The sequence below is a fragment of the Vidua chalybeata genome, chromosome 3 (assembly GCF_026979565.1).
Source record: "Vidua chalybeata isolate OUT-0048 chromosome 3, bVidCha1 merged haplotype, whole genome shotgun sequence".
NCBI classification, from domain to species: Eukaryota; Metazoa; Chordata; class Aves; order Passeriformes; family Viduidae; genus Vidua; species Vidua chalybeata.
The window spans coordinates 45103587-45118921 of record NC_071532.1 but is presented as its reverse complement, the minus strand read 5'-3'; the positions used below and the strand labels follow the sequence as shown (position 1 = coordinate 45118921).

Sequence of the window (15335 nt, the reverse complement as noted above, 5' to 3'; positions counted from 1 at the left end):
TGAATTTTCAGTTTCTTCTGAAAAGGCACTGCAGTTGCCTCGATTTTTGAGGCAGTTTCTACAAAAAAATCTCTGCAAACACAATTTATATCTCCTGAATGTTTAACATACTAATAGACACATACCACGACATACACAGGTATCTACAGAGCAAGAATTTAGCCTGCAACTTGTGAATACAAGTGTCTCTACCAGCATTCCACAACCCCTTGTTGTCTTTTTTGCAAAGCAGTATCTTCTCCTATTTAGAGCAAATACATTTTACACAGACATAACATAGTCTCATTAAAGATTATGCAATTTTGGAAAAAAAATTTCCATTTTCTGTTAAAAATCATGACAATAGAATGGATAATCCTTCCAGATATACTAAAATAGATAAAATATATGGCAAGTATGCATAATTGTTGATATTTTCAAGTTTGGATACTACAGCTTCTTTGAGAAAAAAATCTGCTATGATCCCTTTTTTAACAAATAAAGGTGGAGTTATAAAATTATTGCCATTATAAACTGGCATTTTACACGAACATACACTGTCATCTTTGTGTATCTGTAATATGATACAGACTCAGCATATATGCAGAGCTTGTGAAGTTCTACTGCAACTTCTGTTTATTGCAAGAACAGTTTGTGCATGTGACCTTATTCAACAATCATGTTGCAGCATAAGAAATATCAAGAATGGAATAAAAAGATATAGGTAAAGTAAACATACATAACATCACTGTAAAGCACCTGTACTGCCTTTTATGTCAAACAAAATTACAACCAATCTACATACTACTCTGCAATTTTTTTTTTATTTTATAAAGGCACAATATGTAATTAATACAGCAAAGCTATTTTCCTTCAGTTGCAAGCATGTATGTTTTAGGGACCCAAAACTGTTTATGTAAACTGAGGAACCAAAGCTACTGACAAGAATGCTTAATTTTATGTTCAAATATAGAATATCTGAGGTACTAAAAATGTGCAGTCCCTTCATTAATTCAATTCCAAAGTGGTATTTTGAGAACAGTATCTCAAAATTAACATATCAGTAACATCATTATAATGATCAATTTTACCAGATTTAGAAAAGAAATTGATTTAGAAAGAAAGATTTAGAAAATTAATTCATCCATGAAATTACAAGAAAATTCTCCCTCTATAAAATGTATTCAAAATCACACATCTTAAAGCAAACAGCATTTATAGTGAAATCATGTTTTCATAATCATTATGTCAGTTTCTGGAAATACCTGCTCTATCTCTTGCATTCTTGGTATTGTAGATTGAGTAGATATTATGTTTGTTCAAATGAGTTTCCAAAAAAGCCACTGGAAAGGCCCCTGAGAAAGCAGCCAAGCACTCTCCTAGTGCTGATCGTTGCCTGTGAATTAACAAACACCATTAATGACACACATCTTTGATCACAGAGCACAGAATGGGTAAGGCTGGAAAGGACCACCATTGGAGTCACCTGGTAAGTACTGACTGACCACACCTTGGGGTTGTGTTCTGTGATCAATGCATTTCAAAGAGAAGCCACGACATTACTGGGATCATCAACACAAGAACATGTAATAGAAAATTAAGTCTAGCAACCCTCTGCTAATATATGAATGATATGTAAAGACATAAAATGTCAAAGGTGGCCTACACAGCTTACAGGAAATGAAAAACATGCAGGGGAAACCAAAGTAATTATAAAAATATCTTCTGTTCTATTACTTTCCTCTCAGCTTTACTGCCTGTATAATCCCTACTATTAAGAAAAAGCTACTGGACAGAACAAAATCAACTATCATTTTATCTAAGTAGTATTTCATTTTTCTGAGAAATAATGATAATCACTTTTACACTTAGTCTAGTATGAAAGTCAAGTTCTTCAGTGAGTGGGAAATTGTTTCTAATGATCAAGAACTCTGAAATTTTATCAAAAAGCCATTGGTTTTATATCTTCAAATATATGACAATCAAAATTCTTTGTGTGTCCAAATTTAAAAAGCCTGTTTCTAGGAAGAAGTAAGTGATGTCCTGTCACTTCACTTGGGTTCTTCACAGGGCAGCTATACTAGTCTTTCTAATTTTCAACTGAATTGATCACAGCAGAATTTAGAAAGGTGAGAAATCCCTAGCTGAGACCAAATCACATGTGACAGAAATTCCAAGAGGATTTGAACTCAAGAGAACCGTGAACTTTCAAGTTAAAAGGAAAAAAATACCTCAAAACTGATCTTGTGATTTAACAAGGTTCATCCTCAGTCTATAGTTTATCTAAGTCTTGGATATTTGATTCTTTCTAGATCTAACTAATTAAACTTGATTTTGTTAACTCTAACTTCATTCTCATTATTATTCATACTGTTTTCTCCTTTTTTTTCCCCTTTTCTTTAAGTCTTCATAAGCAAAACATACATCCATCACACACATGTATGAAGAGCACGTGCTTTTTGATTTTGGTGGCAGACAATCATACACAAAAATTGTCAGTTACACTGATATATTTTGTCTTCAAAAGAAATCCCATATCCTTTATTTGCCAAACAGCAAAATAAATTAATTTTATGTCCTTAATGAAATCAACAAGACCTGATATTTCCCTGATTTGGGGTTTGTTTTTTTTTTAATTTAAATATTGGCCTCAAAGATTTTTCATATTGTTGCCTATGATACCACCACCAAGCAAGCAAGGGTATGTCATGGGGCTGCTCTGGAGTTATGCACAGGTTGATCTGCTCCAGAGTGTCACTTCCTAGACAGTGAACTTCCTAGACTACTGCTGCCAATATCTGAAATGAATGCTTTCTGTTTAGCCTGCCTTCAGAACACTGTTAGTCACTACAGTGCAACAATTCAGTTTTAAGAACTGAGTTTTTCTAGGTATCTTTATTTTTTCACACAGACCAAATGTAACTTGGAGTGGGTTAGCAGATACAGACATGTATAAAACAGCAATTGTAATGCCTCATTTACCTGGGTAAAAGCTAGAAAAGAAATGTTGTATAAGTGACAAATAAAATTAAACTCAGGGTAATGAGAAAGCAATATACATCACAATAAACATTACAGAAGGAAGACTACAATTGTTGAGCTGAATCACATAATTTTACAATACCTTAGTTAATCCTCAAATCAAGTGCTGTTCATTATAAAGTCAGATAATTTTATTTGTAATTTTTATTTTAATTAAGAAGAGTATTGTGACAAACATATAATGCAATATTTCAAGTGTATTAGAGTAAATGCACCTGCATTCCACTTAACATCTGAGCACATCTGTATTTCCTCTCAAGATATCTTTGCAATAATACTCTCCTATATTAATTTCTGAACTGCAAATTCATGATGCTAAATATAAATGCAAATATTAAAAACAGAAGAACTATTTTCCTTCTTACCTCTCTACATAGATACTCTTGCTGGTTCCCAGAGCATATAAACTGGCCAATATTCTGTAACAAGAGACCTGAACATCTTCCACTAAAGAGAATAAGAAAACTATATTTACGAAGAGATTTTTCTTTGCAATACATTCCCAAAGAATTAAAATAAATTACTTCAGACAATAATGGAATGAAAAACATTAGGCTAACAAAGGCAATCCACAGAAATCACCCACTAAATAAAAAGTCTTTGGATGTCCAAGTGCTATACTTTTTACTCAAAATTTCCATTTACTTAAATATCTTGTTAATAGCTAAAATAGTAAACATATTCCACTGGTGCATTAATTTTATTGAATTAATGGCATAACAACTCTTCATACATGACACCTTTACAAATAGAATACCACTGTGCAAAATAAAGGCAATCCTGTTAAACAGATATTTAATTATTTTAATCACAGTTTATCTATTTTTTTTAAATTTAGGCACTGATACCAGCCAATAGCACATACTTAATTTACACTGTAAACTTACAAAGGATTAAAAACAATAAATAATTCTTTAGTCCTTATGAATATTTCACCAAAGTATGTTTTAAAATTATCAAGTAATTCAGTCATAAAACTGTGAGAATAATCCTAAAATCTATTTGAAAAAATGCTTTTGTAATGCACTCTGCAGCAACAGTGTAACAACAGTGTAAGGACCGTCAAGGTCAACACTCCCATTCTTGCCATAGGTGTGTTTCGTAGTCCCTCCTACAGTGCTAATTTCATCCCTCAACATGCAACGAATGAAATATTGTGAGTAAAACAGGGTAAGAATTCATGGCCTAGGAGAGCCTACAAGATATTTATCAAAGCTACATGGCCCAACCCTTAATTGTACTGTGATTTTAATTCAGATCATCTTGGAATTAAGTGCTTTTACACCACAATAGTAACCTCAGGTAGACTGACCCATCTTTGTACATGATCCACCCATGGAGTATTCCATCACCACTACTCTCAGGTACAAGCACTGGCTCAAGATGCTTGTAGAAATAAGATAAATCCTACTCTTAACAAAATGTAAAGACAAGTTGTATGTAAGAAAAATTAATCTTTCCATTATGCTCTAGATAAAATAAATAGCCCCATTTTTAAATAACTATTCTTTCCCAGTTCATGAATTCTAAATTCCGTGTTTTACACTGGCATGATGTATGTAGAATAGCTGATTAAGAACACCAATTGAAGTTATAATAAATTCAAAGCTAAATATTAAGTTCTAAAACATGGGATACCAGAGACCAAAAATTATACAAGGCATGAACATATTGATGCCTGAAAAAGTGGTTTATGATGAAAACATTACTTTTTCTGGATACCAAAGTCTCTGGAATTTTACAGAAATAGTTGAATGAAAAAAGTGGAAGTTTACATCTCACGACTTTCAAATCCATCAATGCAACTCCAAATTTTTGAAGTGTTCTTTTATGGCTACTTTAAATAATACTTTTTACAGATTCCAAAAACAGAAAAAAAATCTAACTCAGTATTCTTTTCCTCCAAGTCCTTCTCATGGATTTTCACAACTGAGTCACAGAGTTAGCTACACAGGGTAGGATTTCGCTCTTTAGTGCCATCTAAAGTGATACTTCTGTGAGTTCCTAAAATAAACAAAATTCAAGTTTTGTGTTCAGACTGCATTTTGGCTGCAAAATTTTGGGTTTGGGAAAATAAAGGATCACTGAATCCACTACAATCAGAACCTTTACAAAAATCCGATATATAGAGTTCCTTCTCTGGTGTCTGAATTCATCAGGAGCTCCTTCCACTTCTCCCTTTTCTCTTAAATTTTCAGAATTTAAGGACCGACCCAGATTCCCCTCTAAATGAAATTGAGGTGCATGTATGATGGTGCAACACCATTCTTGTAGCATAACCTTATTTATAGACAGAGTAAAGAAAAAGTAACTTACACAAAGTGAATTCTTACACTCAAGAAAGTCACAGTAAATCTATGATAAAGTTATAAACAAAATTGATCCTTCTGACTTTGTAACCAGGGACACATCTGCTTCAATATTTATTCTGAGTCCATTAAAACCTGCAGATTGTTTTTGGTCGACTGCTGCAAATGCTTGATTAAATCAATAAAAATTTTGTCAAAATGACATATGATCTGTCCTTCTTTAATAGAATTGAGAGTCTAGTAATGCTCACTACAGATATTTTAATGGCATGGACCTTCTACATACATATATGATAATATGATACATACATATCAAATCTTCCCCAAACTGGTGCTGTCCAATATGCTCAAACAGTGAAGATAACACTGGCAGGAGAGCAACTGTGGTATAATTAATGATTTGTGTTACTCCTTTTGGCTGGTTTCTGCTGTGTGTAAACTGGCCTTGCTTAAGATTTTCCATTGTTTTCTCTAGATCCTCAGCAGCATTGTCCAAAAATGCTCTCAATGCCATCCTAACAGATTCCAGACCAGTTTTCATCACAGTCCTGTTTATAGCATGCAAAAAGAATGAAAAAGAATATTCTGTTAGACAAGCATGGAATAAAGCTTAGTCTTGGATTAGATGAACTAGATAACAGAGCTCTGAAGAAAAATCTTTCCTCTTTTAACATTGTAAAATCTCCTCAGAGCAGAATAATTGACTGAAAACAAGTTTCATAGGTATGCTGCAGAACACAAGAATAGTTTATCTGTTTTACTGCTGAGCAAATAGTCCTTCAAAATTCATAAAGTGATTAATTTGCCTTCAGACAGGAAAAAAAACAAAAAGTACATAACAAAAAAAAAATAATTTGTAAGTCTGTGATTTCTGATTCTAGGAAGAGAAGAACTGTCTCAAGTTAGAACTCAGAAAATCTTACTAATTATAACAGTCACATTTCTGTCTCCAGAACAATGGCATCAGAAAAGAATGAGTAAAAACAACCACATCTGTTAGATCAAATCAATCAATAAATGCATTTATTATGTAACTACAGCACCATAATCAATGATGTAAAGATATAATTCAGGAGAATTATTACGTTATATTACCTAGCTCAATTACAAAGATCCTTTGTTTAAGGAAAGTATGCATTTAGGCACACATGAAATAAATTGAGGCGATGGTCTTTTTTGTAAACTGAGTATCAGTCCAGTTCTTTTAGTCTGATTGTTTATTTTAAAGAGTGAATATATACAGTTTCAGGAGCAATATCTTTAAATTTCCATGTTACTTCCATTAATTCCTTAATCTCCATCTAATCTCCAGCTATTTTCACATCTCTACCAAGAGCTGAATTAGTGATCTTCACTTGTATCTGTATTCCATCTGTGTAACTGCATGGACCACGGACAATTTAAGACAAAAAAACCAAAGGCATACCATGCAAGAATTGAGTCATATTAATGGCTAGATCACAATTCTATCCCCTAGCAAATGGAATATAAAACTTGTCTATAAAAGCAACTGCAAAGATATTGAGAAAGAGAACTATATGCACATAATATAGACATTTGTTTTGAAACTTAATGCAAAGTGAAAAAATTTACCTTAAAATTTCCATTGGGGGAACTTTAAGCAATCATATTGTGTTTAAAACTGCAAAAATCTAAAAATCAGCTCTCATCACAGATGGCTGACTTTACAGTAAATGAAAAGCAACACACTACTCTCCCATATCAATGTTGTCTCATCCACAAACCTCACAATAATAGTTAAAGGAGCTCAATTTAACATAAAAGTAACACTGAATTCTAGGCAAAAGGGTTTTTTTTCAAATTAGAACCTGAATTAATTTTGCAAAGAAGACATTCTATGAGACAGATTCACTGTGCATTTAACTCCTGAATTTTTTTGATTAAACAGTATAAGGAAAATAATAAAATATTTCTAACTTTACTTTGGTTTTGAGAAAGTCACATAATTAAAACCACATAAACTAACAGTAGAAGTTTCTGGACATCACAGATCTATAATGAAATTTTAAGTGTAACCTACAAATACTGTCCTGTCAAATCCTCGTAACTGAGCTGGTTTGCAATGGGAATTCTTTTCAGCACTGTAACTTCTCAAGTGGTGAAATTCTGTAGCCTTACACAGATAGCCCAAATGTTACTGCACATTACTTTCTTCAGCGATTTTTCTTGTACTTTAGAAAATCTAATCAGTGTTACCTCGCATCCAAGGTCTGTCCCAGTATGTGAAGACAGTTGACTATTGATGTTGCATCATTTCCTAGAGAGGGAGGAAAATTATCCACCAATTAAGCTGAGCATAGCATATAGCTTATTGACACACTGCTAACTGTACCTCTGGATTTAATGAAAGAATAAATGACATAGCAGAAGAGCAACTGAACTTCTGCGTAATTTCATGTTCAAGAACATGCAGTTTTTTGTCTTAGCCTTGTTTACACAAATGCAGTAACTAGAGGCAGGAAAGCATCTCTCATAAAACAGCTGAAGCAATCAAGATGGAAGCACTTAAATGTGGGGTTAATTAGATCTGCAGTGTATTTTCTGGTTTTCATTTGATTTCTCTAAATTTTGCTTTAATTAATTCAAGTTTATCTGATTATTTATCTCTGCCCTCTCAGTAACATAAAAGCTGTTAACTTTTCAAAGTTCCTATTGCAGGAAGGGAACACTTAAAAAAAATTATTAAAAAAGTTAATTCCCTGGTGTTCCCCATTGTCTGCAGTTATTTATAGCTTAATTGGGTCCACATAAATAACAGTCTCTGACATAATACACATATTCTGTATTTTTCCCATTTAGGTATGTAAAAAGAGGACTTACATAGAAGAACCCTTCTATATATATGTACATCCCAAAATGCTGCCATGTACAAGCCTCTTTCCTCTAAGATCACTTTTTAAATCCAGAACCGATGTCTGCTATACCAATTTGAACCACAGACTATTTTACATTATTCAAAAATAAAACTGCCTTTTCTTGCTTTTCTTTAAATTTTCTTGATTAAAAAAAAAGTAGAAATAAATCAAATGTTTAAGAAAGATTTCTGAAAATACTTCTATCTGCATACAGTGCTACAGCATACTGTATTTCCTCACTGGTGGTTATTTCTTAAAAATACAAGCAAACATTCAAGTAAAATTAGTAATTGCTTCAGTGAACTAGAGATTTTAAAAGATAAAGTGCAAGGAAGATGTGGGAGGTTCATTGCAGCACTGAGAAAGTTGTTCTATACTACCAAAATTAGGAAATACTGTTGTGATGTTCATCCACAGCAGATGGAAAAAACCTGGACCACAACTTCCACAGCTTCCTCAGCTAGGCAGCCTCACCTTTTTTTCACTGGCATGTGTGATCATGCAATGGTACAGCAAGCAGATAAGAAAGCTGAGGCAACCTAAAAAAATCCTACCAAAATCACCACCCCAAAAGATTAAGGTTTTTGTCAGATCAAACTTTTTTCCTTATTGTTTTAATGCTCTGGTGGCAGGAATGCCCATGCTGATGAAGAGAGCGCAGGACTGTCCTAATGACAGCAGGTATGGAGTGAAGTATTCAAAGTACACTGGACTGTGCATTAGACCATCACAGAATTGTGGAATGGCTTGGTTTGGAAGGGACCTTAAAGATCATTTAGGTCCAACCTCCTGCTGTGGGTAGGGACACCTTCCATGAGACAAGGCTTGCTCAAAGCCCCATCCAACCCAGCCTGAACATTTCCAGGGATGGGGCAGCCACAAATTCTCAGCAACTTGCTCCAGAACAGAATGGCTTACTATGAATTTAAACAATCTACTACAATCAAGTTACTTATACAAATTTGGCTTTTAAATTTGAGAAAATATAAATTAATATGCTCAATTCACCAAAATTATTCACTTAAATATTTCAATTTCTACCCAGTAATACTAGTGAAAATAAATCAATACAGTCTTCCTCATGTATAGCCACAGCTCTCAAACTGTAAATTATTGTAGTTAAAATCTACTTTCATATTCTAAAGAAATAATGATTCCATGCTGAATGATAATTCCATAATCTTAATTACACTCTCAGATATCAAATGTGACTAAGTTCACTCTGTAAGACATGCATGCTTAATTTCCCATTTTAACAAATTTCTACATATATCTTAAGCTACATGACTTTCACTAATGATTTTCAGAAATGCAGCTCTATATTCAGAAGTACCATTCATATTCACAGTAATATAAAGTACCTATACTGCAAAACTATATAGAATTTCGGTATTTGTTATAGCAAACTTCACACTATCCATAAAAGTTATTATTGAGCAATGCTTGCTCACAGAAGATGCCTTCAAAATGCACAAATAACTTTCTAGGCCCCAGGTGTGCTCAGTTATGAGCACTTTCTCCTCTTCTGCACAGTCTGTGTCTTTGCTGGAATAATTGCAAGTCAATCAGATTTTCTCACATCATGCAATTCACTTGTAGGGGAAGGCAAACTATAAGGTGACTTTGACTTATTAAGTCCATAGTAAAAATCATGCACCATAGTCTCACAATGACCTTGTCACAATTCATGCCAAAACACCTGTGTTGGCATAATGATTTTGTAATCTGTTAGCTACTGCAGTCTAGGAAAAGAGTTAAAAAACAAACTGTAGCTATCACAAATAATCAGCTGATCCTATCTGACTTATCTCCTAGCACTTGAACCCAGCCACACAACAGGATATAAGCAAGCTGAGAAGTGGAATAGAAAAGATTTTTTTCTTTAGTACTGAAGAAAGTTATATTGACTTAGGTTTTTAATTTCAACCATGACTAATTTTAGAAAAAAAAAATCTGAAAACCAAATATAACCAAATGTACAAATAACAAAAAAGATTTCCAACATTTTAATAGTATATCTGAGCTAGTTCATTCTTTGAAGAAAAAACCTAGGGTATAAATCAGAGCTTTGTAGGTTTGTGAAATATTCCACCCTCCAGAAAAAGCTGCAACAATGCCACACGGCTGCAGAAGTAACTCCATTCCTCCTATGATCTTTTGGCTTTATAGGCAAATCCACTCAGCTCCACCCAAAATATTTAAAAGTGATTATGCCAAAAAACCTTCCAATTTTTCTTCTTAGTTTAATGGTCTGTAAAATTTTTAAACACCACACTGCTGCAGCGAGTTCCTTCCCTTCAAATTGAATGAAATATGCAGGAATTGAGTTAGCTGCATATTATCATAATCAAATTCTAATTCACTAGCCAATTATCCAATTAGGTATGTTCATGGATGCTGAAGTTTGCCCTGCATCCATCAGAGAAGCCATGTATGCATAGGATGTACTATTCCAGTTCTCCTAGCACCACGGCATAAGAGAAAATTGGAAAGAAAATGACTGTGCCACACATTGCATATAATGTATACTCTTGATAGGGACTTCAAATGGACTTCAGTTCAGTGATTTCCACATGGCATAAGACAAACACCAAGCTCCTGCCCAGGTCACATAATACCAGAAAGAGAGTATACATGCGTATGTGGAGTCAAGCACATCTGGGTATATTCAAGAATTCCACAGAACATAACTAAGCATTTCAGCCCACTTCTAATTTTTCTTAATGACTTTCCAACACAAATGTGCAGTTCTGATTGTCAAATGTTTTTCCCAAATGATTCAGAATAACATTACAAATCAGTAATTTTAATTTACTCATCAAAAGTCTTTGATACAATAATGAAATGCAAATATTAGTTCAGACACACAGAAAACTAAACAACCCCCAACCCCCTCCCAACCTGAAAACTACAAAAGCTCTCTATTCAACCTAAAAAAGTATTTGATCTACCAGTCTAAGCAATTGGTGGTCTGTTTAGACCATGCATTTCAGCCATGCAGCATGCAACAAAGTAGCACTTAACACAATGCAAAAATGGCAAAGAAAACCAAGTGATGGCCATGCTAGTATTTGTTAAGGGTCTCCTTACCAAACAGTGAAATCCTATGCCTGACAAGAACTCCAAGTTTGCAGAACAGGCTGAAGACAAAAGAAAAATAAAAGAGAAGGGAAAAGGAAAAAAAAAAATAAAGGGGGGGGGAAGAAAGGAAAAATAACAGCTGATATATGAGCAGGAAAAGCAACATGATGTCACGCAGAAAGAATCAATTGTCTGAGCAGAATGTGGGACAGAATACTAAAGAAAGAATTTTCAAGTGCATATCCTTAACAAACATGGTTAAATAAGCACATATTATAATAAAAAAAAAACAAACAAAAAATTAAAAGCAAAGCTAATTAATATAAAAGCGTTCTATACAATAACCCACAAGGAAATAACCATCAAAGCTTTAAAAAGTAAAATGTGGTCATTGCGCTACACGGGATACCACTAACAATTTGAAAACACAAGGCAAGGCAATCAGATTAACTGAGGTGTGTGATGACAAATGTTTAACTAGTTCAGTTAGGATTTATAAACTTGAATACAGCAAGAATTCTTTTCAAATACATTTTTTTTTTAAATATCACCTCTTACATGGTTTAAAACAATATGATCGATGATTTTCTTTCGCATGTTGGAACTACTTCCTGTGCTCATAAACAGCACTCCATTGAGAAAACAGAAGAGTGAAACTTTGCATTAATTCACAGGAGCAGAAGCAAACTGCCCTACCCAGATTGACCTGGGTTCCAGATTAAGGAGGAATTAGATCACTCTTCATAATATGGTTTGGTGTGAGAATTTTCATAATGAACGTTCATTTTGGTGTTATTATTTTATGCTGCAAACCCCTTCATCTGCTATAAATGACATGAACAATATCATGTCATTTTATTAAGCTACTTAATTAATAGGCACACCGGCTATTTATTAGCCTCTGATTTAAAAGCAAAAGATACAATAAGCATGTCCGCACAGCCTATGGATGAGATCTGAACATGTTGTTCCATTGACAGACAAGAGCACGGTGTCAAATGGAAACATTTATGTACAGAATCACAACAGCCAGGTTAATGTGGGATTGAATCCAGCTAATAAATCAATGCCCAGTGATCCATTCTAGCAACAGCAACTGCTCTTGTTTTAGAAATGAGCCTGCTCGGTGCATTTTCGGGGATCTCGGTTCACTTTTTATTCCATGATGTAGACATATATTATATATTCTTTTATGAGGACCTTGGATCACTAAGTCCAACAGGAAAAGATGTAGAGAAGCATGTCAGCATCTTATAGATTTTGTGTCCATTCTGGAAAAGACATAATTAGCTCACCACTCTATCTTATGTTCCGACATACAAATGTTACTCAACTGACCGTACCATTCAGCAGATACTATGCTTTCACAAAGTGAGACTGAAACTCTTACCTACAGTGTCTTTAGTTGAGGTCAAATAAATAAATAAATAACTCTACATTTCTAATACCTAGATTGCTGTTCAGAACCAATTTCATACAATTGTATTCATCCAATACAGTAGCTCAAGAACTTGTAAGATGGTCTACTGGATAAGAAATTCAAAAAACCCAATCATGAAGAGGTTGGCTACATATACAACAGAATATAACGCCACCACATTTCAGGAAGAAGCCTGACCCATATTTGTCGCAAAATAGATCTGGGTTCACTGTATTTTCTGAGAATGGAATGGTTGTTGCATATGCTAAGACTTTCACTGCATTATCAATATCCAAAATTATACTCTTCAATAGCTTAATGAATGCAAGTTTATCTTCACTGGAGACGGAAAGCAGCCAGGAACTGCCCTCAGCTTAAAACAAATTCTGTGTAGGAGGTGCACTCAATAGGATTAGCTATTACTCATCCAAGATTTCCCTGCATCTATTTTCTTCTTCTTGCCTGACAAATCTGGATGGCACATAACCCAGTGAAGTATGGCAGCAGCGCTGATCTTTTTGCAGGACTGTATGTTTGGGAATCTCACACAATCTCTATAGAACATATGTGCATAAATCCTGAATCTCTATGCAGGAGGTATGCTGATACAGCTGACATATTCCAGAAGTAGGGAGTTTATTGATATGACTTAACAACTGTAAAAATGCTTTTATTCAGGACATTACAGACAGAAAATGAGCAGCTCATAACACTGCAAAATTATTCATATGCATGCATTTTGATACAGTTTTTAAATCCCTTGAAGAACAGCATTTGGAGAAGCTGCCAGTTCAGATTAGTCCATGAGATGATGCAAAGTCAATACAGCCATTACTTACTTGAGCTTAATATTGGGATAAAAACTTCACTCAGCATTCACACAATCTTGCAAGCCCTGCATGTCTCAATGACCACCAACTGGCTGTCAGCCTCAAAATACAGCAATTCAATATTGCATGGCTCATGCCCAAGAACAGCCAAGAAGGCAACCATCATACAGGCCCACATTACAGATATTCAAGAGATCCTGTGTGAAGCTTGTAATCCACCTTACTAACTGGAAAGTGTGGGTTTCAATTCAGTCAGAACTGAAATTAAATTAAAACATCTTAGAGAGATGGTCTTAAAAAAAGAGTAACTTCAGGGAAAGAATCAAGTATTTCTGTGATAGTACTACTCATTACTGTTTATAAAACTATAGAGCAGAAAGAATGCAATTCTCTTATTTTTATGATGGACATTAATAATGATACTTATTGAAACTCAGCTACATATAAGTTTGGCTTATAAATCTAACATAAAATTTTGCATAAAATAATTATTTCAATATATAGCTATTTCTAACAGTGAAAACTGATACATAATTGCATAGCCTGTGCCACAGACTGTGCAAGTGTTTCACTGTTGGATATAAGGATAAATTGAAGTTCCCTGCATTCTAAAATCATCACCTTTTAAACAGCATATAATAACTCTCTACTCCTCTCCATTTTATACAATTAATTCTCCTAATGGGAAAAGAAAGTGAAAAATGTTTAATTTCTGTGTACATAAAAATATCTCTGTGGCTCCCACTTCTCACTTGCCCACAATCAACTGCTGCTCTTTAAAGAACAACACACATATGCATAGACACCAATATTATTTTAAACTTTACCTTGTCACCATTTCTTTCTCTTTATTAGAGGCATGGCCCCCACTGCTGAGAGGCCTACTTGCTGAAGATAAGAAATACAGGCGATGATTTTTAAAATACTGATCAATCAAAGGGAGCACAACCTGAAATTATACCAGAAAGAGTGGTTATCTCAGGACCTTCTCTACTATGTTCTGTATTACACTTTGTAAGCCACAACTAAAGACAGGAGATTTCAAACAGGTTTTCTGTCTTAAAACTTCCATCTGTTTGGATTTTTTCTTTAATAGCTATTCCTCTGAGTTTATTTAGTATTCAAGGCACTTAATATGTCATTAAGAAAGGCAGCAGAAAAAAATTACATTATCACTGGGACTTATCTGTGGTTTTTTGTTTAGGAGGAGTACAAGGCAGAAAGTATAATTTAATTTTATCTCACAATTTAAGATTTTTCTCATACCACATAACCAAATACAACTATTGTTTTTTGTTCCTTTTAATGTAGGTTTTAAAAAATTCACCTACAACTGTCAGCATGCTAACAGCACTTAGTTCTAGATTCTTCAAATGAAATTCCCAAAACAATCTCACTTAGTACGGGATTGTGCCACAAAAGTTTTCCTGTTTACTTCCAGTGGTGATTACTCAATGCCCACTACAGGTGTCAGCCAGCAGCAGATCCAAAATAAGTGGCTGAAAAGAAAATATGAAATTGCTTCCCTTTTGGAGCATGGTTCTCAAGAGAGCGGGATGCTAGCTTCTGAGTAAATCAGCTTGGCAAATAATACCACATGGTAGTACTCTAAGGCATTGAAATAACAACTTACTGCAAAGGATACCAGGGTTAGAAAATTCTGCAGTCACCTTTTCTTATTCAGTAATGAATTCAAAAAGAATTTTGAATGTTCAAATATCATACAAGCTTTTATGTGTGAAAAACATCAGCAGATTTTCTTGGTTTATAATGTGTAAAATCATGACAGAAAAAGGAG

General features: G+C 34.1%; 1 protein-coding gene across 1 annotated transcript in view; it reads right to left on the bottom strand.

Moving 5' to 3' along the window:
- Positions 1-15335, bottom strand: part of RYR2 (ryanodine receptor 2) — a 386078-nt gene that overhangs the window by 72403 nt on the left and 298340 nt on the right. The window contains exons 62-67 of the mRNA XM_053937433.1: positions 14365-14486; positions 11297-11346; positions 7548-7608; positions 5640-5878; positions 3387-3468; positions 1245-1375 (exon numbers count right to left, since the gene is read on the bottom strand). Coding sequence (XP_053793408.1) covers positions 1245-1375; positions 3387-3468; positions 5640-5878; positions 7548-7608; positions 11297-11346; positions 14365-14486 — 685 coding nt within the window. The remainder of the gene's footprint in view (positions 1-1244; positions 1376-3386; positions 3469-5639; positions 5879-7547; positions 7609-11296; positions 11347-14364; positions 14487-15335) is intronic.